This window comes from Cricetulus griseus, chromosome 2 (assembly GCF_003668045.3).
Source record: "Cricetulus griseus strain 17A/GY chromosome 2, alternate assembly CriGri-PICRH-1.0, whole genome shotgun sequence".
NCBI classification, from domain to species: Eukaryota; Metazoa; Chordata; class Mammalia; order Rodentia; family Cricetidae; genus Cricetulus; species Cricetulus griseus.
Window position 1 is genome coordinate 201,637,852 of NC_048595.1, and position 23,193 is coordinate 201,661,044.

Consider the following 23,193-nt stretch of genomic DNA (forward strand, 5'->3'; position numbering starts at 1 on the left):
TTTGTCTTAAAAGGTAAAAAGAAGGTTGAAGATGAAGTTCAGTGGTAGGGCCTTGGCTTCAGTCCCCAGTGCTGGGTGTGTGGGAGGGGAAACAAGCATTCATAGAGCCAGGCACTTGCCCTGATCCATCCATACTACATATGTCACTGAGTGAGTTCTTACAGACACTCTACAAGAGCTTTGTCCGGTTATTGTTCTTAATTTATGAGCAAGTAAACAGACGCTTCTGAGACAGCTTGGTGACTTTCCTTGCCCAAGGACACAGCGACTAAGTGGTGGTACTGGGAATCAAACCCAGGCCTGGCAGAGGCCAGGACAGAAGAATTCAGCCAGTCTACTTCTCCCCACCTCTCACATATAGCAGCTTCTGATAAGCCAGCCTGGCCTGGTGGAAGAGGAGAAGGCAGAAATAAAGGGGATGGGTGGTGGCAAGGTCTGGAAAGAAGGAAGCTGGCAGCAATCCTGGGGGCACTGGGAGAAAGTTAGTGTATAGCTTAGACTTTTAACCAGGTCACGAACTCCTAAAACACCCTGACATGTGATTAACTGTAGAAGTAGATACATTTGTGACTGGCCGATGTGGTATATAACCCATGTGGGTTGGCAGAAGCCAATTATCTATCCTGGCTAGACCCAGCCATCATTGTTACAATTGTCTTGGAGTTTGATTGGCTTTGAGGTATGAAGAGTTGTGTACTGAGGCTGGCAGAGGCATCATGACCACGTGGAGATTCTGGGCTTGGACACCTAGGAGATAGATACCTGAGGGGAAACTAGAGATCCAGGGCCCCAGAGCAGTGGGTTCACCTGCATCTGTGGATGGACAGGAGGCTTAATGAGTAGCTTTGCACCAACCATGTGATGGATGACATAGAGCATTTGGTTGCCTGGCAGGTTGCACTACACCAACACTAGCCTGGGTAGCTTCCTAAAGGAGGCAACACAGATGCTAGGCTTCAATGGATGGGTAGGAGTGACTTAGGCACAGTGGGCAGGGAGGCTCCAGTGTGAGTGTGGTATGGTCAGCATGGGAGAGAAAAGTGTCAAGGATTGGATGGCGCCACACCCAGGAGGCAGTACTTTGTCAGGTCAAAGGGGATAGGAAAGGAAGATGTGCACTGAAGGAAGAGCCTGGCCCCTACACTGACATCCTCCCTCCTGGCCTGTGTGAAGATGCCCTAGAACTCATTCACCAGCTTTGCCCAGAGAATGTTGGAATTGCTTTCAAACCCAGGAGCAACTCCCTAGGCTGCCAAATAAAGCTCCCAAGAAACCTTCCAGCTTGGTGTGAGCCCACTATTACCCCCATCACCTCAGTAATCAAGGGAGTGGTCAGGTGGTCAGGAATCCATTCCTAACACACACAGGGCCCCCTAGTCTTAGGGTTCCTTCTCAAGTATTAAACTTATAATCTGTTTGATCTTCAATTTCCTCACCTAAAAATGAGGGCGCAGGGATGGAGAGAGGGCCCAGTGGTTAACAGCACTGGTGGCTCTTGCAGAAGACTCGGGCTCAGTTCCTAGCGCCTACATGGTGGTTCACAACCATCTATAGCTATGGTTCCAAGGGTTCTGATGCCCTCTTCTGACCCCATGGGCATCGGCGCAAAGGTGGTACACACACATATATGCCGGTCAAACAAACAAACAAACAAACACCATCCACATAGGCTGGAGAAATGACTCAGTAGTTAAGAGCACTGACTGCTCTTCCAGATGGACCTGGGTTCAATTCCCATCACCCACATAGCAGCTCACAACTGTTTGTAACTCCAGTTCCTGGGGACCTGACACCCATGGCAAAGTGTTATTCTTTTGTTTAAAAAGAAGAAAAGAGAAATATTGAGACAGACATATTGACTATAAGTTTATTATAAGGCCCGGTAGAATGGGGAGACTAAGAAGAGGAACTGGGTAATGGCTGACCGCCATGGCCGGTCGCCATAGAGAGACAGAGCGGGGAAACAGAGAGAGGGGACAGAGAGCAGGAACAGGGGGAGAGAGAGAGAGAGAGGGCAGGGGCCTATCTTTTAAAGGGGTCCTCTGCACCTGCGTGCAGACTTCTTTCCCATGGAACCTTGGGCTGACCAGGGTATTGCCTGAGTGGATTCCACCAGGTAACAGGGGCAGGCCAGCATAATGCCTGAACCTTTCATTCCCACCTCTACTTATTATTAAAAAAAGGTGGGGTGTTTAGACATGGCAGGTTAAGGAATAAGGGCGTCGAATTCTTAAGACTGCTTCCTGCTGACGTGGGGGGCGTTGACCATCTTTGGGGGACCCGAGAAGGTTGGGGTGCTGCCACGTCCTGGGGTAGCAGCTCACAACTGTTTGTAACTCCAGTTCCTGGGGACCTGACACCCATGGCAAAGTGTCAATGAACATAAAGTAAAAATAAATAAAATTTAAAAAAACATTAAAATAAACACACACATAACAAATGTGATGCACATTCATATAGGCAAATTACTCAAAAACATAAACAACCTATTTAAAAAGGGAGGGAACTATCAAGTTTTTTAGACTTATGTAAGAAGGTAAAGTACTTAATTTCACTTATTTGTTATTTATGGGCCTCAGTGTACACAGCCTTGTGTGAGGCACTGAGGTTTCAAGAGTTAGTCACAGACAAATATATAAAGGAATAGTCTCACATTATGACTGTTAATGTATGAAATAGGCTAATTCAACAGGGTGAAGTAACAGTGTAACTGGAGGTAAGTGATTTTGTATAAGGTGGTCCAGGACCTGGTAGAGGAAGCCGTTCTGAAGACCAGAAGGAGTAAGTGCAAAGGCCCTGAGGCAGAAAGTATTTGGTGGGATTGAGGCTGGAGGGTCTGGAACAGGCGAACACGGAGGAGGGAATCATGGCAGAGGTACAAGAGGTGCTCAGGTCCTTGGTAATAGGGTGGCTTGAATTCTAATTGCCATAAAAAAATTCCATTGGAGGTTTTCAATAGGTATATTGATCTACACAGCAACTGCTGTTTAAAGGCTTACTGTTATCATTATTGTTATAAAGCTTAGAGAGGAACAGTAATTTGTCCAAGATCAGAGTCCTGTCCCACAGCCCATTCTTCTCTGCTTTGCTCCCCCCCACCCCAAGGAGCCATGTGGATCAGCCCCAAGCTGGCTGCGAGGAGGTGAGGACGGCTCTCCTTCCCTCCTTCCCCCTCCTTCCCTCCGGCCATTTCCCGTGCTCCGGGCGCCCGCGCCCCAATTAGCCAGCGAGGCTGACTGCCTCGGCTCCGAATGACAGACACCTCCTGTCACCCCCTGACGGGCGAGCAGATTAACTCGGAGAGGCGCCGGCTGGAAGGGACGACAGGGAAGAGAGGAAGGGGGAGAGAATGACCAGGCCTGCCCCTACCAAGGGCGCTTTGTAAGGAAGGGGTGTGGGCTCAGGGGATCCGGCCCTCTGAGAAGGCAGGCTGGGGAGGGCCACCCCACTCTCCTGATTGGCTGCTCCAAGCCGCAGCCACCAGTGCCTCAACTTCCATTTCGCACTTCTCCCAGGGAGGGGACCTTGGCGTTCCACAGCAGAGTCCTCAACTCCGTGTATGTATGGGAGTCCAGTAAATATAGGTGGGCTTTTGAGCAAGGTGTGGTGGGTCACACGTGTAATGCCAGCATTGGGGGAAAGTAGGCAGGCAGATCAGGCGTTAAAGGTCACCCCAGAGGAAACAGGGAGTTTGAGTCCAGCCTGGGCTATGAGATCCTGCTTCAAAACAACAAAATCCGTGTACTGTCGGTATTAAGTATTTTTCATGCAGACGCATCCAATCCTTTTTTGTTTTGTTTTTCAAGACAGGTTTTTTCTGTGTAGCCCTTGCTGTCTTTGAACTTGATTTTAACGCCCCCGTTTTCAAAGGTTTGGGGTTTGTGATGTTGGGGATTGAACCCAGGACCTTGGGTAAGCTAGGCAACTGCTCCTTTCCAATGAGCTACATTCTCAGTCGCAATTATTTTCATTTTTCAGTTAAGTTTTTCAAGTGTGTATGGGGCAAGCTGTGTTGAGGAGCAAACAGCCCAGTCTGGCCTGGAACTGTGTAGCTGAGGCTGGCCTTGAATTCCTGATCATTCTGCCTCTACCTCCTAGTGCTAAGGTTATAGGAATTCATGACTGTGACTGGCTTTGCTTATTTTTATGATGTGGGTGGGGAGGCTCCCAATGTTCCCCAGGTTGACTTCAAAACACTGTGCTCAAGCTATCATTTTCTTCTTCTTCTTCTTCTTCTTCTTCTTCTTCTTCTTCTTCTTATTCTTATTCTTCTTATTCTTCTTTTTGCTCAAGGGATCTTCTACCTCAAGCCTCCTAGTAGCTTGGATTGTAGGCCTGGAAAGCCAGGCCCAGCTATAACATCTTCAAGCAAGACTAGTAGTGCCAGCTTTCAGGAGGAAGACCAGGAGTTCAAACCCAGCTTGGACTATACAGGGAGATCTTTCCTTAACATACTGTAAAGGATGAACATTAGAGGCTGGTTTCAAAGACTCTTTTTTTTTTTTTTTTTTTTTTTTTTTTTTTTTTGAGACAGGGTTTCTCTGTGTAGTCCTTGCTGTCCTGGAACTCACTCTGTAGACCAGGCTGGCCTTGAACTCAGTTTCAAAGATCTTATGATTACAAAGAAGATGGCTTAATAGGTAAAGGTGCTTGCCCACCAAGCCTGACATCTTAAGTTGTCCCATGACCAACTCCCAAAGGCAGTCCCCTGACCTGCCCATGGACTAGAATGTGAACCAAGCCTGCCTAACACCTACACTCAGCTTTGGACTGTGGGACAGTACTTCTTGGGAGAATACTGCACACACCATTAGGAATCACAGTCCACTTTGGAACTGTGATGTGGAAAGCCCCCCAAAAAGGGATATTTGTTTATTTATCTTGAGGACAGGGTCTTCTTCTATAGCCCATGCTGCTCTGGAACTTGTAGGTGAGCTTCTTAATTCTCTTGAGTGTTAGGACAGAAAGGGAAATGACCAAAGACATTGTAAGCACAGACATTGAGTGGCAGGCTTGTGTGAAAAGTTCCAGGTAACTTTCAGGAGAGTGAAGCTCAGAGAGAAGGTACAGAGGGCAGTGAGCTTCCTGGAGAAGGGGTGACAAGCTGGGCTCCTATACCTATGTCTGGCTGGTCAGTGGAGAATGAGAGGAAAGCAGCCTGCTTCCAGGCAAACAGCAACATGGACAAAGACTTGGAGGCAAAACCAGGCAAAGCCTGCACTATCTTGGCAGAACCTCAGCCTGCAAGTACAGAACTCCAACACATATAACTCAACCAAAATGCCAACCTACTGACTTACTTCAAGGCTAAATAATATTTCTAGAGGTACTGCTCATGCAACCCCTAAAGCCTTATGCAAATGTTCTGCTGAGCTACACCCAGCCCAGGGTCAGTTTTCTTTGCTGGCTTGTTGGACAGCGCTCTTCCAAGATGATGAGAATGGTCCTGATGTTTAGGCTCATGACTGTAACTGTAATGGTAGTTCTTGATGGGTACAATCAAGAGGATGAATATTTCAAGGACATCCTTGACTGTGCATCAAGTTTGAGGCTAGCCTGGGCTGCATGAAATTCTGTCTGGGAAAAAAAAAAAAAGTAAAGGTAAATCCCCAGCTGCCAGATCAGAGAACTCCCCCAACCAAATCCTTGGGATTCAGCCTAATTGGTTAGACCCAAGTCACATATCTATTTAAGAACCAATCAATGTGGCCCAGAATCAGGGGTAGGAAGAACCCCCTAGAGCCCTAAGGCAGCTGGGGTAAGGAAGGTTCTTTTTATGGTGCCTCCCCTCATAGTTCCAAAGCAGATTATAAGTCCAAAATGAAATGGGCTGTGTTTCCCTACCCACAAAGTAACAAAGATTGATGACATACAGAAGTGAAAGGTTGGGTATAGGTGTCAGGCATTCTCAGTTCATATTCTAGCCTATCCTTAAGATTATTTGTACCAGGTGGGCTTGGTGGCACTTGGGTTTAATCTCAGCACTCAGGCAGCAGAGGCAGGTGGATCTCTATGTGTTTGAGGCTAGCCTGTATACAGAGTGGGTTTTAGGACAGCCAGGGATGTACAAAGAAACCCTGTCTCAAAAAAAGAATATTGCACAAATATGTATGTATGTTAGTATGTTTGTAGCTATGTATGCATGCATGTATGTATGTGTGCATGAGGTGGTACTAGGTGCTTGTCAGTGCCAACCTAGTCTCATAGCCAGAGCCTAGGTGTTCCGTTCCGTGACTGCTCTACCAGCAAGCTAAGGATCCAGCTACTACTTCTCAGAGCTCATTTGCTGGAAAACATCCTTAGCCCAGCTCTTCTAGCTGAGAGGAGGCTCCAGGAAGGCTTCCTAGTTAGGCAGTGTGGTGAGACTTCTTTGGGTGTCTCCATGAGCCCACCTGACGGTTTCATCCACTTTCAAGTCTTTCCCCTTCATGTGTGTCTCCAAAGTTACCAGCTTTGACTGGAGCTCAAGAAGGCCAGTGTTCCAAGAATACCACTATGGTCAAGTGCACACCACCTTTTAGCCAGTAATTAGGTGTGGCTGTCACTTTTAGGAAGCAAAGAGAACCACAAGGCCAGCTCCAGGATAGAGGGACAGCTTGCAAGCCCACCCAGAGCTAAAGACCTTGAGTTGGGTTTACCAGGGCAGTAGGTAACCTTTCTGCAAGTCTGCTCTTCCTTAGCATTTGGAGCAGGTACTTGGAGTCAAAATGACAGAGGTTTGAATTCTGGGTTAGCTGGGCCGACTTAGGCTTGCTCTCTTCAGCCTTGGCATTCTCATCTGTAAAATAGGGACAATGCAAGGGCGGCCAAATCTCAAAGGGTAGTGCCATAGTGATGAGACAGGGCACACCAGGTGCTAGCCATGCTTCTGCAGCAGCAACTCCTCCATAAAGAGGCAGATGTTGCTACTATTTTTCAAGCTCTGAGCCTAGCCCTTAGCCTGGAGCTCAAGGAGGCCCTTTCTGGACCTCAGTTTCTCCATTTGTCCTTCCAGCTTTCACACTCATGGAGTGGGTGACTAGGATGATCTCACTGAAGGGAGGACCCCTCCCACATGGGTCAGTCCATGGGGGGGCAGGCGACAGTGCCCAACCAACATTTTCACCAGGCTGGGCAGGCAGCGCCAGGCAGGCGGGAGCTGGTCAGGTTTTTAATTGAACGCGATGCAAATGAAATGTAAATACCATGCAAATAAGCTCTTGCCAGGAGGTGCTGGGCTGAGAGCAGAGGGAGCAGGGAGGGGACTGCTGCCCAGGGATCCCTTCTTTGGGGGGGGTGTCTCTTTTCCTTGACTGTCCACACCCACCCCGGTATTGACCACCCAGCCTGGCAATTTCAGAAAGGCAACAGCGGTACTTTGTCCCCCTCCAGCTCCTTCCCAGACTCCTTTAACCCTGCTGCTCTTGGTGATAGTGGGGTGCTCTAAGGAGAAGTAAGGGACCCTGGGATAGGGTGAGGTTGATACAGTCACACAGAAAGACACATCAATAAACACAGACAAGCATGCAGAAACACATTCTCTCCCCAGGCCTTGCAACACCCAGGGCCACTTGGACACTGCCAGTCACACATAAATATACTCAAAGTGCACATTTAGTCATACACACAGTGACAAAGACAGACAACCCAGTCACAGAGGCATGTATGTACACACACTGCCATGTCATGAGGACTGCAAACGGAAGTCCCTGTGCTGGCTAGAGGGAGCTGGGTGTGGGGGTGTAGGACAGACACCCTGTGTGGTCAGAGCCTGGTGGCCTGGGGAAGGCCAGACAGCCAGTAGGGGGATTTTCAGGGTGGCCTGGGCCCTTGGCCCAGCCCCCATCCCAACACAAGACCAAACCCAAATCTCAACAGTTAGGAGATTCCAGGTGCTGGTACATCCCCAAGTACTCTGGGTCCCATCCTGGGATCTGCAGTTTCTCTACTGCTCCACAGCCTCTACTGAAACAGCCATCATTTGGGGCTGGCCCAGGGTGACAGGGTCATCCTACCAAAGGCTAAGGGATGTGGTGCATGGGAGGGGGAGGAGGGGGGGTTGAGCAGTGTGGCAAAGTCTATTCTACCCTTCACATCTGAGGGTGGTCCCATCCCCCTCTCTGAGGTGACTCACGCCCTACATTTAACTCTCATTAAGCGCCTCTGAGCCCAGCTGGGAGGGACAACCGCCAACTTCCCCCAACAGACAGGGAGCTCTGGGTGGGCCGCCCTCGCAGCCTCAGTTTCCCCCTAGGGGCCTGGCCCAGAGACAAGAACTGCGTGGGAAGCAGAGCTCACAGTCCCGTTGGCCTTGGCCAGGGCTGTCCTCCAACCCAAGGAATGAGGGACTGGGTGTGGCCTCTTCCAGGAACCACCCTCCCCAGACCCTTCCGGATGCGTTGCAGCCTCATTCAGCCCCAGCCCAGAGCTTGGCCCAGAGGACATGACTGGAAGAAGAGGAGGAGGTGACGGCGAAGGTCCCAGGGGACCGAAGTTACTGGTGATCTAGCCAACAGTGCTTCTTCGCCACCCCCTCCCCCCGTGTGCAGGCCGGGGCAGGGTGGAGTGAGACTGGCCAAGAATCCATTGCAGTTCCGTCCTCGGTGACTCCCAGTGAGCCCGGCACTGTGCGAGGGCCCCCGGCCACCTCGGGAGGCCCAGTTGCGCTCGCCGCGCCGCAGCCCTCCCCCTCCGCGGTTCTGTGGGAAGGAGGCAGCTGGGGCGGGGGTGGCCGCGGGAGCGTCTTGCCCGTGTGATCGTGCCGAGCGGGGAACTCGGGGCCATGTGGGAAAGACATTAGTGCCGGCCGCCCTGCCAGCCAGGAATGCGCCCCCCGCTCCGCAGTCACAGCCTGCCTGGCCCAGAAACGGTGACTCACACGCTCCGTGTTCCCACCCCCTCGGCGCGCACCCTGCACAGCCCACCAAGGGCCTGGCCTGCGCTCCCAGCCTCTCTGCCCAGGCTGCTGCGGGCCGGCTACCTGCCTCGCCCAGCTTCCACTGTGCCAGCGTCGGGGAATCCGAAGCCACAGAGAAGCTCCGGGTCGTCCTGGGACGCACATGCCTTCCCCACCATACTGCCTTGCCTGTTCTGGGCTTGCTCGGAATAGCCACCCCTTTGGGACTTATTACCCGAGGCTGCCTCCCTCACTGCGGAAACATTGACCTCGGGATCCCCACACTCAGCACAAGGCCAAGAACTCAGGGTAGATTTAAAAAAAAAAAAAAAAGTAACAAGCAGCCAGTGCAACATCTTGAGGCAGTAAGCAGGACCTTTGTGTGGGAGGGCTGTCCCAGGGTCACCTACCTACGTCAGAAGGCATGTGACTGTGGACCCTTACTCCCTTGTTCTGTCTTTGCTTGGGTCCACCCGGAGTGCCCATCCCTTGCGGCTGTGTAGAAGTGCTGTCTTTAGTGTTAGCTAGGCGCCAGCTGCTGAGGGCTGTCTTGAAGATTTGGGTGATATTACTAGTAATCAAACGTATTTAACAAACACTATGTGCCCAACCTCTGGCTGGCTCCATACCTTTATTTATTTGTTTATGTATTGAAATTCAGGGCTTCAAGCAACCCAGGCTGGCCAGGAACTAGCAGAAAATGTCCTTGAATTTTTTGATCTTTCCATCTCCACCTCGGCCTCCACTTCCTCCTCCACCTCCAGAGTGCTGGGATTACAGACTTGTGCCATTAAGTCAGGCTCTGTGTAGTGGTGCTTCTGGTCAAATCCAGGGTTTCTGGCAGGGCTAATCACTCAGTCTACCTACCAACTGAGCTACATCTTCAGTCCCTTGTTTTGTTTTGTAGACAGGCTGGCCTGGAATACCACCATCCTTCCCAGTGCTGTGAGGATCTTGTTGTTATCATCCTTTTTCACAGATGAAGAAACACCGAGGCTTGGTGAGCAGCAGGTGATGACCAAGGGACTGTATAAGAGAAAGAACGTGGATGGGTCCATCCATACCCAGAGCTGTGAGCACCCTAATTGCAGATTGGATACAAGAGCATCCTGTTTCCCCACCTGCTGGACCTGCAAAACCAAACTGGGTTCCAGTAGGCGGCCCCTTGCTTTTGTTACCTTCCTCAGAAACCTTGCAACCAGCCTCCACCCAAGGCCACCTCTCATAACTTTTAATAAGAGGTAATAGCACCAAGCAGCAGGCATCAGCTTCATTTTTAATTATCTAATTTACATTTAATTTTCCCCACCAATGTATGCAGTTTATTAATGTTTTACCTAAGAGCACCCTTTCACAGTCTGGAAATGCCTTCACAAAACTAATGGGCATTGGTTCTCTTGGAAGAATGATCTCATTCAGAGTAGACCCAAGCTGGGGTCTCAGGCCACAACACCCAACAACCAACAGTTCTTAGCACTTTTTGTTGTTTGTTTGTTTGTTTGTTTGTTTTTTTGAGACAAGGTTTCTCTGTGTAGCCCCTGCTTTACTGGAACTCACTCAGAGATCCTCCTGCCTCTGCCTCCCAAGTGCTGAAGTGCTGGGATTAAAGGTGTGTGCCACCACTGCCCGGCTTGCACTAGAATAACTAACGGACAAATACCCCAGAATTCTTTGAGAACACGTCTCTTCCCGGCTAGTCTCCAGAAATAAAGAACACGATGCCATGTTTATGGGACTTAGGTCTATGCATCTACTTTTTTTTTTTCCAGACAGGGTCCTGACTGTGTAGACACGGCTCACATTGATTCTCCTGCCTCCTGAGTGTGAGTGTTGAAGCACCCTTGCTCCCTAGTTTAGTAGTATGCTGGAGAAGGGTTGCTCTGATTCAGGGCACAGCCACTTAAGAGTAAGAGCAGATTGGCACTTGGGAGACAGAGGTAGATGGATCTTTGTGAGTTCCAAGCCAGCCTGGTCTACAGAGTGAGTTTCAGGCTGTTACACAGAAAAATCCTGTCTCAAACTAGCAAGACTGAGAGCTTCAAGGAAGGCCTTGGAGATGGGCATCCAGGACCCTGACTTCCATCCCCAAGCCTCTGCATTTCTGTGCAGCTTCTTTATTTCATAAAAATGAAAACTGAGGCTCAGAGAAGCCAAAAGACTACCCCAAGATCACACAGCAAATTGGGGATAGAGGAGGAAGTAGAGCCCATATTTTGGTCTCATCCAAATAGTTATAAGGTCCAGGCTGGGCTTGGGTAAGTGCAAGCATGTTCCATGTGAATGCATGTGTGTCTGCGTGCATGAGTGAGAGAGAGAGTGTGTGTGTGTGTGTGTGTGTGTGTGTGTGTGTGTGTGTGTGTGTGTGGCTGGGAGTGAGGGGGGCGGGTGGATGGGGTGTCTAGGGAGCTGCTGCTGCCGCCTTCTTGGTATTTTTAGCTTTGAGAATGAGCTGAGCTCAGGGCTCTGAGATCTGGTTGTTGTTGGCAGTGAGGGAAATGGGAAGGTCCCCACCAGCCTTCCTCGTCACCATCAACCCAAAGCTAAGTCAAGAGAAGGCAGGCACGGAAAAGCGCAAGACTCTAGGGACCCCAAACCCTGATTATCTGCACTGTAGGCCATCCCTATTCAGGTCATTTTGTTTGTTTATTTTTTTTTTTTGAGACAGGGTTTCTCTGTGGCTTTGGAGGCTGTCCTGGAACTAGCTCTTGTAGACCATGCTGGTCTCGAACTCACAGAGATCCATCTACCTCTGCCTCCCGAGTACTGGGATTAAAGGCGTGTGCCACCAACGCCCGGCTGCAGCCTGGTCTACAAGAGCTAGTTCCAGGACAGCCTCCAATACAATACAGAGAAACCCTGTCTCGAAAAACAAAGAAACCAAAAAGAAAAAAAAGAAGAAGAAGCAACAGCAGTAAACAATATGGTTGGAGCTGAGAGGTTTGCTCAGTGGTTTAGAGCACTGCTGGCTTTATCCAGAGGACCCAGGTTCAATTCTCAGCACCTACATGGTGGTTTAAAAGCATCCATAATGCAAGTCCCAGGGGACCAAATGTCCTCTTCAGGTCTCCATGGGCACTGACATACAATGAAGGCAAGCACTCATGCATATAAAATAAATAAAATAAAGACCTGAGTGTGGTTGCACACACTCGTAATTCTGGAGCTGGGGAGGTAGAAATAGGTGGACCCCTGGGGCTTGGTGGCCTGCCAACCTAGACAAATTGGTGTGCCTTGGGTTCCAGTGAGACTCTGTCTCAAAAACAAACAAACAAAAAACAGATTTTGATGGCTCCTGAGGAATGACACCTGAGGTTGACCTTTGACCTCCACCAGGACACCCATGTACTGGTACATATAAACATGTATATATACATACCTTCATGCAAGCCTCATTCTGACACAAAAAGAAGCCAGGCCTTTGCTCATCTCCAGAAAGCCATCTTTGTTCTTGGCTTTTGCCTCTTCCTATCCACTCATGTCTCTTTTGCACTGTGGGTCTGAGGGTGAGGGGTAGTGCTCTGTGTCTCAACAAGGTCATGCTCTCTGTCTCTCTCTCTCTCTCTGTCTCAACAGCTACAGCCCAACCTGGCCTGGAACTTACTTATAGGTATGCATTCCCACACATAGCTAGTTGAGGGAGTTCTCAGGGTTTTTTACATAGGCTTATTCTACCCTCACTGTCTCCGAGGTGTGATGCCAATGTCTGACGAGTGACCTGAGGCTGGGGGAAGCAGCCCCTTGCCCATCGAAGAACCTACACATGACAACACAATGATGCCCTACCATGCCTGGGTAGCCTTTTTTCCTGTGACTTCCTGGAGTCCCTTCTTGGTTCCCTTTGTTGTACCAATGCTCAGTAGTCGCCAGCTTTTGGCACCAACATTGGGACCCTCAAGCTCAGACCTAACAGTTTTTCCACAACCTCTTGTTTGAAACGGGCCTATGTAGCCATTCCAGCACCACTTAGCACCTGACATTCACCAGAGGCCAGGCCTCCCCCTTACCATCTTGCTCTTTACCCAGGAGGCCCAGCAAGCAAGCACACTGGTTAGTTCACCCAATGGGACCTCTGCGGGGCCAGGGACCTCTTGGATGGAGGAAGGTAAGCACAGGAAGGTAGAAGGTGACTCAACTTGTCTATTTTTTGGCTTAGCCTGAGCCCCATTTTCTGCAACCTGTTGAAGATTAAAGTGGGGTGACTGACTGAGGAGCCTGCACTTTGTTTCCTCACCTTAGGGCTTTACTAACAGGCCCTTGCCCTGTTTCTACTTAGGATGTCCCCTGCTCCCCACCTCCAGGCCACTCTAGGTGAGTAGGAAGGGGCAGGCTGGGGAGCTTAACATTCAGATCACCACCTCTTGAATTCCCCAGATAAACAGGCCCTGGGGGTGTCTAACTCCAGCTGTACATTTAGGGCAGGCAGGCCATAGCCTCCTCCTCCTCTCAGGGCTGCTGAGCTAGACTAAAACCAAGGAGACCACACAAGCTTGCTGCTCCAGGAAGGAGCCAGAAAAGGCAAAAGGAACTTGACCTCAGATCCCCAAATTTTCCCACGAGTTAGAGTTAGACAGGCGACTGTAGGGACCCTGAAAGGCAGAGAAGGATCCTGACACAAAGCCCTTCCTGGGGTCGTGGCATTGGGGAGTGTTGAGTACTGGGTACCCATGTGAGGAGGCCAGCTGCAAGATGATTAATCTTATGAGGCTTGAGCGAGCGTCACCCCCCCCACACACACCCGCTCCAGCCTCCCAGGACCAACCCCACCCGCAATGCTCCATGAGTTAATCTCTGCTCAGGGGACTTCTCGGCAGCTCTCACTGTTGCATTAATTTTGAGGAAGGCCGGAATCAGGAACAGTGTGTGTGTGTTCGCGCTCGCGCGAGCAGGAACATCAGCCTCTCTGGAGAGGTTTTGTGACTAGCAGCCAGTGAGGAAGGACCCCAAAAGATGGACCAATGGTCTCCTTCAAGACCTAGCACTTTCCGATGATTGTCAGCTCCTATGCACCCCGGTCTGTATCCTGATCATCCACAAGCCGAGCCAAAAATGCAGTTTGCAGTTTTGACAGCAGATGTCTCTGCTATTATGATTTATCAAAATGCTAAAGGTAAATAATACACACATATTTATAGTAGAGGAGTGGATTGCACACTGGGAGGAGCTAAATGGGGAATCAGGCTTTGGTGGAACACCCTGCCCATCCTTGGTCGTCTCTACCAATTTCCAAAGACTGACTGACCCCAGTCCGACCCTAGGAAGGCAGGCTGGAGTGATACTTGCAGCCACCAGCCCAGGCTGGCTCCTGGGATGGCAGGAAGAGACATAGCCTGTGGCTGGACTTGTCTTACTGGGTCCCTGCCAGGCCTGGGAGGCAGCCACCTGGGGAAGCGGCTGAGCCAGCCTCACACTTCAGCCGTGTTTCCATGGCTTCACCGTGTCCCTGCTCCCGAGGGCTCTGTCGCCTTATCAACGGTTGCAGATCGGGCACTGCCCTTGCCCTCACTCTCACAGCAGCCAGTCTTCTGGGCCCCCAGCAGCTGCCTGTCAATTCTATTGTTGCAGGGGGCCCTGGGAGCTGGGGTGGGTTCTCCAGGGTGGAGGAGGGGAGGAGTTGTGTGAGCTCAGGCTATGCCCACTTTGTACCCCCACAATTTCTACACCTGCTGCTCTAGGCTACACCCTTATTCCCTATGCAGCACTTTTGTTCAGTTATTTTTTTCCTAAACCTTTCTTGATTTGAGAACATTTGGTTAAAGAATTTTATGGGCTGGGTGTGGTGGTATATGCCCGTAATCCCAGCACTCAGGCTGAGGCAGGAGGGTCCCTTGTGGGATAGAGTAAAACCTTGTTTCAAACAAACAAATCTCCTGACTCCACTGGGCTTGGGCCTGGCAGGTTTGTTTCCAGACAAAGTCTGAAGCATAACCAAGTGTTTACAAAAGCAGCTGTGTGACCTTGCATGTCTCTTTCTGGGTCTAATTTTGCCATCTATAAAGTGGGGGTAATTGATCACTGCCTTCCTCGTGGTACTCTGGGCATATGGATGCAATGAACTGGTCCAGTGCCTGATTCAACAGTCACAAGCTTAGTGCCCTGTGTGGTGGGAGGGTTTGATCAGTACTTCTAACCACAGGCTATGGATGCTTTTGGTGGTCTGAAGTGTTGGGAACTGAGTCCAATGCATTGTACATGCTATTTAAAGCACTGAGCCACACTCTGCCCAAGGAGGCTCCTAGTAAGTTTCCCTCATTTATGGAGAGGACCTCAATTATGATAAAAAAAAATGCACAGAGAAAAAAGTCCCCAAGAAGGAAAGATGAGTTTTATTTAGCTCACAGGTTCGTTGTAAGAGCATCTTTGATATGTAGCCCAGGCTGTTCTTGAGCTCCTAATTCTCTTGCTCCCACCTTCCCTGCACTGGCCTGTTCCACACATCTGGCTCCACAGATGTTTCTTAGCACACTTTATTTATTTATTTATTTATTATTTATTTATCATATATACAGTATGTGCCAGAAGAGGGCACCATTTCACATTACAGATGGTTGTGAGCCACCATGTGGTTGCTGGGAATTGAAGTCAGAACCTCTGGAAGAGCAGCAGTCAGTGCTCTTAACCCCTGAGCCATCTCTCCAGCCCCTTAGCACACTTCTTGTGACAGGTGTCAATGACACCTTTCATGGACTCGAAAGACCATAGCCCTGACAGCATGTGATGTCACCCAGAGAGGTCTGGGACAGGGGAGATGTAGGCAACTGAGCCAGTGGGAGTCAGGGGGCTGAGGAGGTCAGAAGGTACAGGAAACAGATGTGCACCCCTACAGCCTGGCATCTGAGGCAGGGTTAGTGACCTCCCTGAGATCAAATCCTCCAATACCCAGACCTTAAGCCCTGGAGGACTTGGCCCATCTCCTCTTCATGCCCCCTGCTGCCTCCAAAGCCAGTCCTCCGTCTCTGTTTTTGTTTTTCGAGACAGGGTTTCTTTGTATTGCTTTGGAGGCTGTCCTAGAACTCTCTCTGTAGACCAGGCTGGCCTGGAACTCACAGAGATCCACCTGCCTCTACCTCCCAAGTGCTGGGATTAAAGGCATGTGCCACCAATGCCCAGCAACCCTTGTTCTCTGAAGAGGGGAAATTCTAGTGCTGCTGGAAGACGGTAGATAGCAGACAGAGAAATGAGTGTATGCTTGGCAGCCTGGCCAGCAGTCTCAGGAGACCCTCCTACCCTACCCAACACGCAGAGACCTCAAGGCAGGTGTGGCCCTTAGGGACAGGATACACTGCAGAGCTATGTGACACTGGGGAACAAGGCCTCTTGGTGCCAAATTCCCATCTGCAGGGTGTTGGCGTCGAGACCTGTTTTACTGTTGCCTGTCCATTCCACAGCTATACTTGTCAGAAGTGGCAGCCCAGCAGGTGGGCAGTGTGGGGCCAGGGAGGGCTGTGTATGTGACCTCCATCTGTGTATCTCTGGCACCTGGAAGGGAGTGGGAGCCGGTAGTGCAATCAGGTCAGACCTAAATGGCCTTGATACAGCTGAGCCATGGCGATATCTTTGTAGCAGTGTGAGCTGGGCTGGGCTGGGAGTGGAGGCTGGGCCTCCGTGCCCAAATCTGCCCCCAGGATCACCAGTCATGTCCTTGCTGTGGATCTTTGCACTAACTGTGAGGTGACCTTGTTGCTTTGCAAAGCACCTTGTCAAAGCACAACCCTTGGCTGTGTTGCCTTCTTTCCAGAACAAAGGCAAGGGTACTTGGTCAAGGTCATCCAGCAAGGAGAAATACACACAGCATAGTGGTTGTGAGACACCAGGACCAGTAAGTACATGGGGAGGAATCCATATGTCAAGACTCCCAGGCCCCCTCCCAACTCTTTTGGAGGCAGCTGGTTCTCCTCCCAGGGGAGCCAGGAGCCTGGGTGCTAATCACCATCTTGCTTTAGGCGAGTCACACATTACTCCTCAAATATAAAATGGATTATAATCCCAATCCTGATGGTTTACCTGAGCCAAAGAAATTTCAACTGACTCAAATGGAAACCAGTCTGGACTGAAGGCTGAGCTTCCAACTTGGCCATGTGCCAAGGGGAAGTTGTACCCTTCCAGAACCCAGGTGTTGACCTACAATCACCCAGCACAGACCCAGAGACTGATCTGTTTCCTTCTTCTTGCACACCAAGCTCACAGCTCAGGGTCAGTCTGGAGGCTGTGTTAGACCTGGAGCATGGGACAGAGACATGGAACGTGCGTGCGTGCGTGCGTGCGTGCGTGCGTGCGTGCGTGCGTGCGTGCGTGCGTGCGTGTGTATGCTGGTTTCGGTGGGTCATACCAAGCCTGGCTGCCATGGGGGAAGGGTCGCCTGCCTGGCAGGCGCTGGGCAGTCTGGGGTTGAAGAGGGAGGCCTTTGGCGGCCGCAGAGAACAAAGCAGTTAGAGTTGCCAGGGTATTCTGTGGAGCTGAAGCCAGCAGTGAAGGTCTGGGAGAGGGCATTTCATCTATGGGAAAAGCCTCTGCTGCCCCCATGCCAGCGCCCAATGCAGCCTGGGCCTCTGGATCCATACTGGGGATGAGATGCCCCAGAACCCTGTGCTCTCCCTAGAATTGCATAGCTGTCAGGGGTGGGGGGGGTGAGGGGTGGGGGCAGGAGATGCCGTGGATAGACACACACATAGGGTAGTGGGTCTGTACCCCTGTGATCCCATGGGCACACCTCCAGCATTATTCGGACAATATGCAGGCCACACATGGTCATTACCTACATCACACACATTCTGTCTCTGATGTCTCAGAGCCACATCCATGACAGATATGGACACTTAGCTGCACAATATATAACAACATTGTATGTTCAATACCATAAACACAGAATGACCCAACGTCACACACTCAATTGTACAGGATTGTTCAAGGGTCACAGGATCACAAACAGTATCACTGAACATCCCAATGACATCATTCTTTTCTTTCCTTTCTTCTTCTTTTTTTTTTTTTTTTTTTTTTTTTTTAAGACAGGGTTTCCCTGTGTAGCTTTGGAGGCTGTCCTGGCACTCGTTCTTGTAGACCAGGCTGGTCTCGAACTCAGAGATCCGCCTGCCTCTGCCTCCCGAGTGCTGGGATTAAAGGTATGCACCACCACCGCCCAGCTACATCATTCTTACATGACTCCATGGTCACATGAGGTCTTAAATGTCTTCCACAGTGTTTCAGGCCCACTTTCATGTCACACTCAGTGATACAAAGTCATATTCAGGGACACGACCTCACAAGTTTTTCTGGGCTTTAAAGAGTCTTTCTAGGGGCTGGAGAGATGGCTCAGAGGTTAAGAGCACTGACTGCTCTTCCAGAGGTCCTGAGTTCAATCCCCAGCACCCACATGGTGGCTCACAGCCATCTATAATGAGATCTGGTGTCCTCTTCTGGCCAGCAGGCACAACACTGTATATATAATACATCTTTTAAAAAATTTAAATTCTCTCTCTCTCTCTCTCTCTCTCTCTCTTTCTCTCTCTCTCTCTCTCTCACACACACACACACACACACACACACACACACACACACACACAAGTCCATGTTGCTGGACTTGTCTTCCGCACTATGCCCAGACACTCATGAGGGGGTATAGGATGCTGGGTGAAGGCTCCCAAATCATCTGGAGGCCACACTTCCATTCCTGGCAGGGAAAGGGCTCTCACCACCTCCACCCCAGTGTCCTTTGTCAGCAGGAGAGGTGCAAGACAGGGATAAAGGGACAGCAGACTCTGAATGTGACAAGGAGACTCAAAGGTGTGCAGAGACTAGGTTACAGGGCTTGGAGACCTTACCCATATGGCCAGGAAGTAGGACAGGCTGGCTAGTGAGCAGCAGGGGCGGACTGTACAAGCGACAGGGTGTTAGGGAGAATGCCAAGGTCAGATCCAGCTAACAGGGCCTTTTAAAGAGAGCTAGTGAATGATTTTAAAGAAACAGTTTGGGGCTGGGGAGAGGGCTTAGCAGTTGAAAGCACTGGCTGCTCTTCCAGAGGATCAGAGTTCAGTTTCTAGTATCCATACAGTGGCTTACAATGTCCTGTAACTCCAGTATCCTGGATTCTGACACCTTTGGGCTTCCACAGGTACCAGGCACCCATGTGGAGTACAAAGACTATATACAGGTAAACACCCACACACATAAATTAATGTTTAATGGAAAGACATTCCCAAGAATGGGAGTGAGCAGGTGAGTTGGGGAAAAGCACACACTCACAAAGTCTTGCTTTTTGAGGCAAGGTCTTTCTACATAGCCCTGGATGTCCTGGAACCCACTCTGTAGACCAGGCTGGCTGTGAAATCAAGAGATCTGTCTGTCTCTGCCCCCTGAGTGTTGGAATTAAGGTGTGAAAGGTTCAGGCATTATGCTGGCCTGCCCCTGTTACCTGGTGGAATCCACTCAGGCAGAACCCTGGTCAGCCCAAGGTTTCATGGGAACTAAGTCTGCACGCATGTGCAGAGGATCCCTTTAAAAGATAGGCCCCTGCCCATTTACACTGTTTCTCTGTTCCCGCTCTCTGTTTCCCCACTCTGTCTCTCTATGGCGACCGGCCATGGCGGTCAGCCATTTACCCCTGTTCCTCCTCTTAGTCTCCCCATTCTGCCGGGCCTTATAATAAACTTATAGTCTTATGTCTCATGTCTCAACATTTCTCTTTTCTTCTTTTTAAACAAAACAATAACAAGGTGTGCCTCACTACACTGTTTTTTCTGAGACAGAGCCTGATGTAGCTCAGGATGACTTCAAACTCACTATGTAACTAAGGTTTTCTTTATCTCCGGATTCCATTTTCCTAGTGCTGAAATCAGAGGTACGTTATCACCATACAGCTTGTTTTGTTCCTTTCAGACAGGGCCTGTAGCCCAGACTGTCCTGTCTCAGCCTCTCCACAGCTGGGGTTACAAGTGTGCACCACCACAGCTGGCCCAAATATTTTTATGTGTACGCACGCATGTGTTTATGTATGGGTGCCTGAGAAGGTCAGAAGAGGGTGTTGGGGCCTCCAGAGTTGGAGTTACAGGTGGTTGTGAGCCATGTATGCTGGGAACCAAACTCTAGTCCTTTGTAAGAGCAGCTAGCACTTTTAACCACTGAATCACCTCTTCAGCCCTGTGAATAGTTTTAAAATAGCGGCTGCCACTCACCAGTGCTTACTATGCACCAGGCCCCGCTTTCATGATGCCTCCTTAGGCCATTTTCAGGGAAAAAAATCACTTCCAGGGCAAGGTTTGGCCCCAGCAGCCATCCCCTCCCTTTGGTTCCTCCAGAGACACTGTGGCTGGCTTCCATTTCTACGGTGCCCTTGGGTACATTAAGAGGCTGAAACTGGAAGTGAGGGGCTTTGAACTTAGGGTGTTTCTGCACTGTGGGGTGGGTCCAGGCGAGTGGAGTCACAACATCCCCTCCCATTAAGACTGGCACTGGAGCCACCCACCCCACACCTGGAGGTGTGCCAGAGGGCCGGCCTGGGCCATCTGCAGCCGGGATGCTGCCAGCAAAGGCCTCTAGCCCAGTGCCCCCTGCTGGCCAGCGTCCCCACACCCTCGTAAACCCTCCCTTCCCGGAGTTTCTGGAGGTGCTGCAGTTTGCCTTGTGCTGGAGTGAGGTGCCCCCAGCTGCAACACCTCCCCTACTCCCTGCTGGACACCCCCCCTTTGGCAGAGCCGCCTGGAGAGATCACAGGCAGCCACATGAAAGGGAATCTTCCCAGGCAGAGATGGAGTTGAAAGCTGCCTCCCCCGCCCCTGCCTCCCCCTGCTGTGCCAGGCCAGGCTACTGAGCCCCTGGTGCTCCAAGGGAGCCTGTGACACAGGGAAAGGGTTGGGGGTCAGGGATACCTCCTCTTTCCCCTTCCAGGAACAATAGCAGAGACAGCCCATCTCTCTACCTCACCACCCACTCAGCTTTAGAAAGCCTTACAGTCCTTTGTTCTGAAAGTCCTCACCCACCTGAAACTTTGTCAGGAAGTTCTTCTGCAAGTCTAGCTTCCATCTCTGCCAGGTTCAGAGCAGCCGCTGTGTGGGGAGGGGGAGACCCTCCTCCAGTAGTAGGCTAGGCTTCAACCTTCAGGTTAGCCCCAAGGACATGGAGAGTAGCATTCAAATGATACATCTTTCTGTTAAGGCTGCCCTGGCCTAGATGATGGGCCTTGAAGTCATTTTCTGGCTTCATTTTCCCAGATACCTGGCTTCTATGGTTCTAGACCACCTGGAGGCTGGACACAGGCTGGAATGGAAAGGGTCCAAGGGCAGGCCATACTGAGGGCACAGTTGCCATCCAGAAACCCAGGAGAAAACAACTCCCAGAGGAATTGTGTGGTTGGGTGGGTGGGTATGAATCAGCTGCTATGCAAAAAGACCCTGATAGACAGCCCACCCCAATACCACAGGCAGCCTGGCACTGGTCAGGCCAAGGTGGGTGACACTCCTAGTGGACTAGGTTTCTCGGCCTGGGATGCACCAAGCTTTCCATATAAATACAGTTCCATGCTGTTTCCAGGATGGCTGTTCCTGCTCTCACCTTACTTCCCCCCCACCCCCAAAAAAAAACAAACAAAAAACAAACAAACAAAAAAAAAACATTACTTTCCGATAGACTCTCAACTCTAGCTTTCCTCAGGGTACCCTTCTCTCAAGATAGTCCCACATAATCCCCCAGCCCAGCCACAGCCCCCAGCCAGCCCCCCAAAACCCAAGAGCAAGAAGCCAGCAGTGTTTATCATGACACAAACATGCATTCAGTTTTATTCACAAAACAGCCTGGTCTCCTAAAACAATACAAACAGCATGTTCCTCGGCAGGGAGCTGGCCACAGGCGGGGAGCCCCCTGGGCACCTACTACCGATGATAGGCAGGGGACCAAGAAGAGAAGCCCTTTCTTCTGTTGCTGTGAGCAAGGCAGGGGAAAAAGAGGGCTTATTTTCTCTAGGGGAAGTAGCCAGGATTGAGATGTGGGCTCCCCAGATCTCAGTGATCAACGAATGAATAGAATTTTCATCTCTCCAAAATCCGTCACTGTTGGGCTGGGGGATCCCAGCCAGGGGACGGTGGTGCAACATGGCGGGGCCTGGGCCAGGAACTCCCAGTCCCAGTGGGCTCTGACTGTAGCTCTGCACACATGGATGGATACAGAGGGGCTTCTATACGGTGCCATCGACATTCTCTTTATAAACGTGAGTGGATTCTCCAGGCAAACTATGCACTATTTCATGGTTGGAAAGAATCAAAGGAAGTTTAAAATGAGAGTGGAGTTAAAACTGTGCTAAATTACAGTAGTGCTTATTAGTAACTAGATTGCAAAAGGTTACAGAAAATTTACATTCTCTACACAAAACCGGCATCTCCCGCACAGACAACATCGACATTGACACAGGAAGGAGACTGATTGTCCATTCTTTGCCCAGGAAGTCTCGGTACTTTATAGATTTGTCTTTACCTCTTTTGTTGTTCTTCTTCTTCTGAAAAAGCAGTTAAATTTTTGTCTTTTTCTTTTTTATACTAGGGACGTGGAGATGTTAAAATGACAACAAAAAATATATATATATAAAAACAGGAATGAAATCTGTGAGAGAATATTTTTGGTTCTAAAGACGGGTGTATCCGTTTGTCTTCGCCCGAATCCCTTGCCGGAGACCACACGAGCAGTGACATTGCACGGAGAGGGCAGCTTTGGGTTCCCGGCCGTCACTGAAACCACCGGAAGGCGGCTCCCGTCGGAAGCATCACCTTCTGGCGGGCGGGAGACAAAAACAAGGAGAAAGTTCAGTCAGGGTCCCGGTGGACCTGGTGCAAGAAGCTCCCCGTGGCCGGCTCAATGGCGGAGGGATGGGCATGGAGAACGGGCAGTTACCCCGAAGAGTTCCTGTTATCCTGGCCAAGATAGGCTGGCCAAAGAAGGAGCCATGACCCACTGGGCTACCCAAGGGCCCAGAGCACCCAGAGGCCTCCTGAGCCACTGCACTCAGGAGCCTTCCTTCTGGACCCCTTTCCCTTGGCTCAGAAATCATCAGTACACCGGGGGCCACAGCTGCATTCTGTCAAATGAGTGTAAGCACTGCTGTGTGCCTGCACTGGGCTGGACTGTGTGGTATATATGGAACTGTGATAGGGAGGCAGATATCTGGGGTTCAGGAAGCAGACAAGCCTACTGATGAGAGGGGCATGTGTACATGTGGGTGTCTACACTGGAAGAGGTGCCTTGCGTGCTGGCAGGTAAGCAAGACACAAGAGAGGCTGCGGTCAGCAAGGTGGCAAAAGGCCATGGCTGGGACACCATTGTTTTCCAACCATTATAAT

The 23,193-nt window shown here is 50.5% G+C and overlaps 1 protein-coding gene across 4 annotated transcripts in view; it reads right to left on the reverse strand.

Annotated features, from left to right (window-relative positions):
• Window positions 1-21,612: 21,612 nt before the first annotated feature.
• Window positions 21,613-23,193, reverse strand: part of Cxxc5 (CXXC finger protein 5) — a 31,401-nt gene continuing 29,820 nt past the window's right edge. For all 4 annotated transcript variants that reach the window (XM_027400774.2, XM_027400772.2, XM_027400773.2 and 1 more), the window contains exon 3: window positions 21,613-22,626. In XM_027400774.2, the coding sequence (XP_027256575.1) occupies window positions 22,582-22,626 (45 nt within the window). In that variant the 3' untranslated portion in view covers window positions 21,613-22,581. The remainder of the gene's footprint in view (window positions 22,627-23,193) is intronic.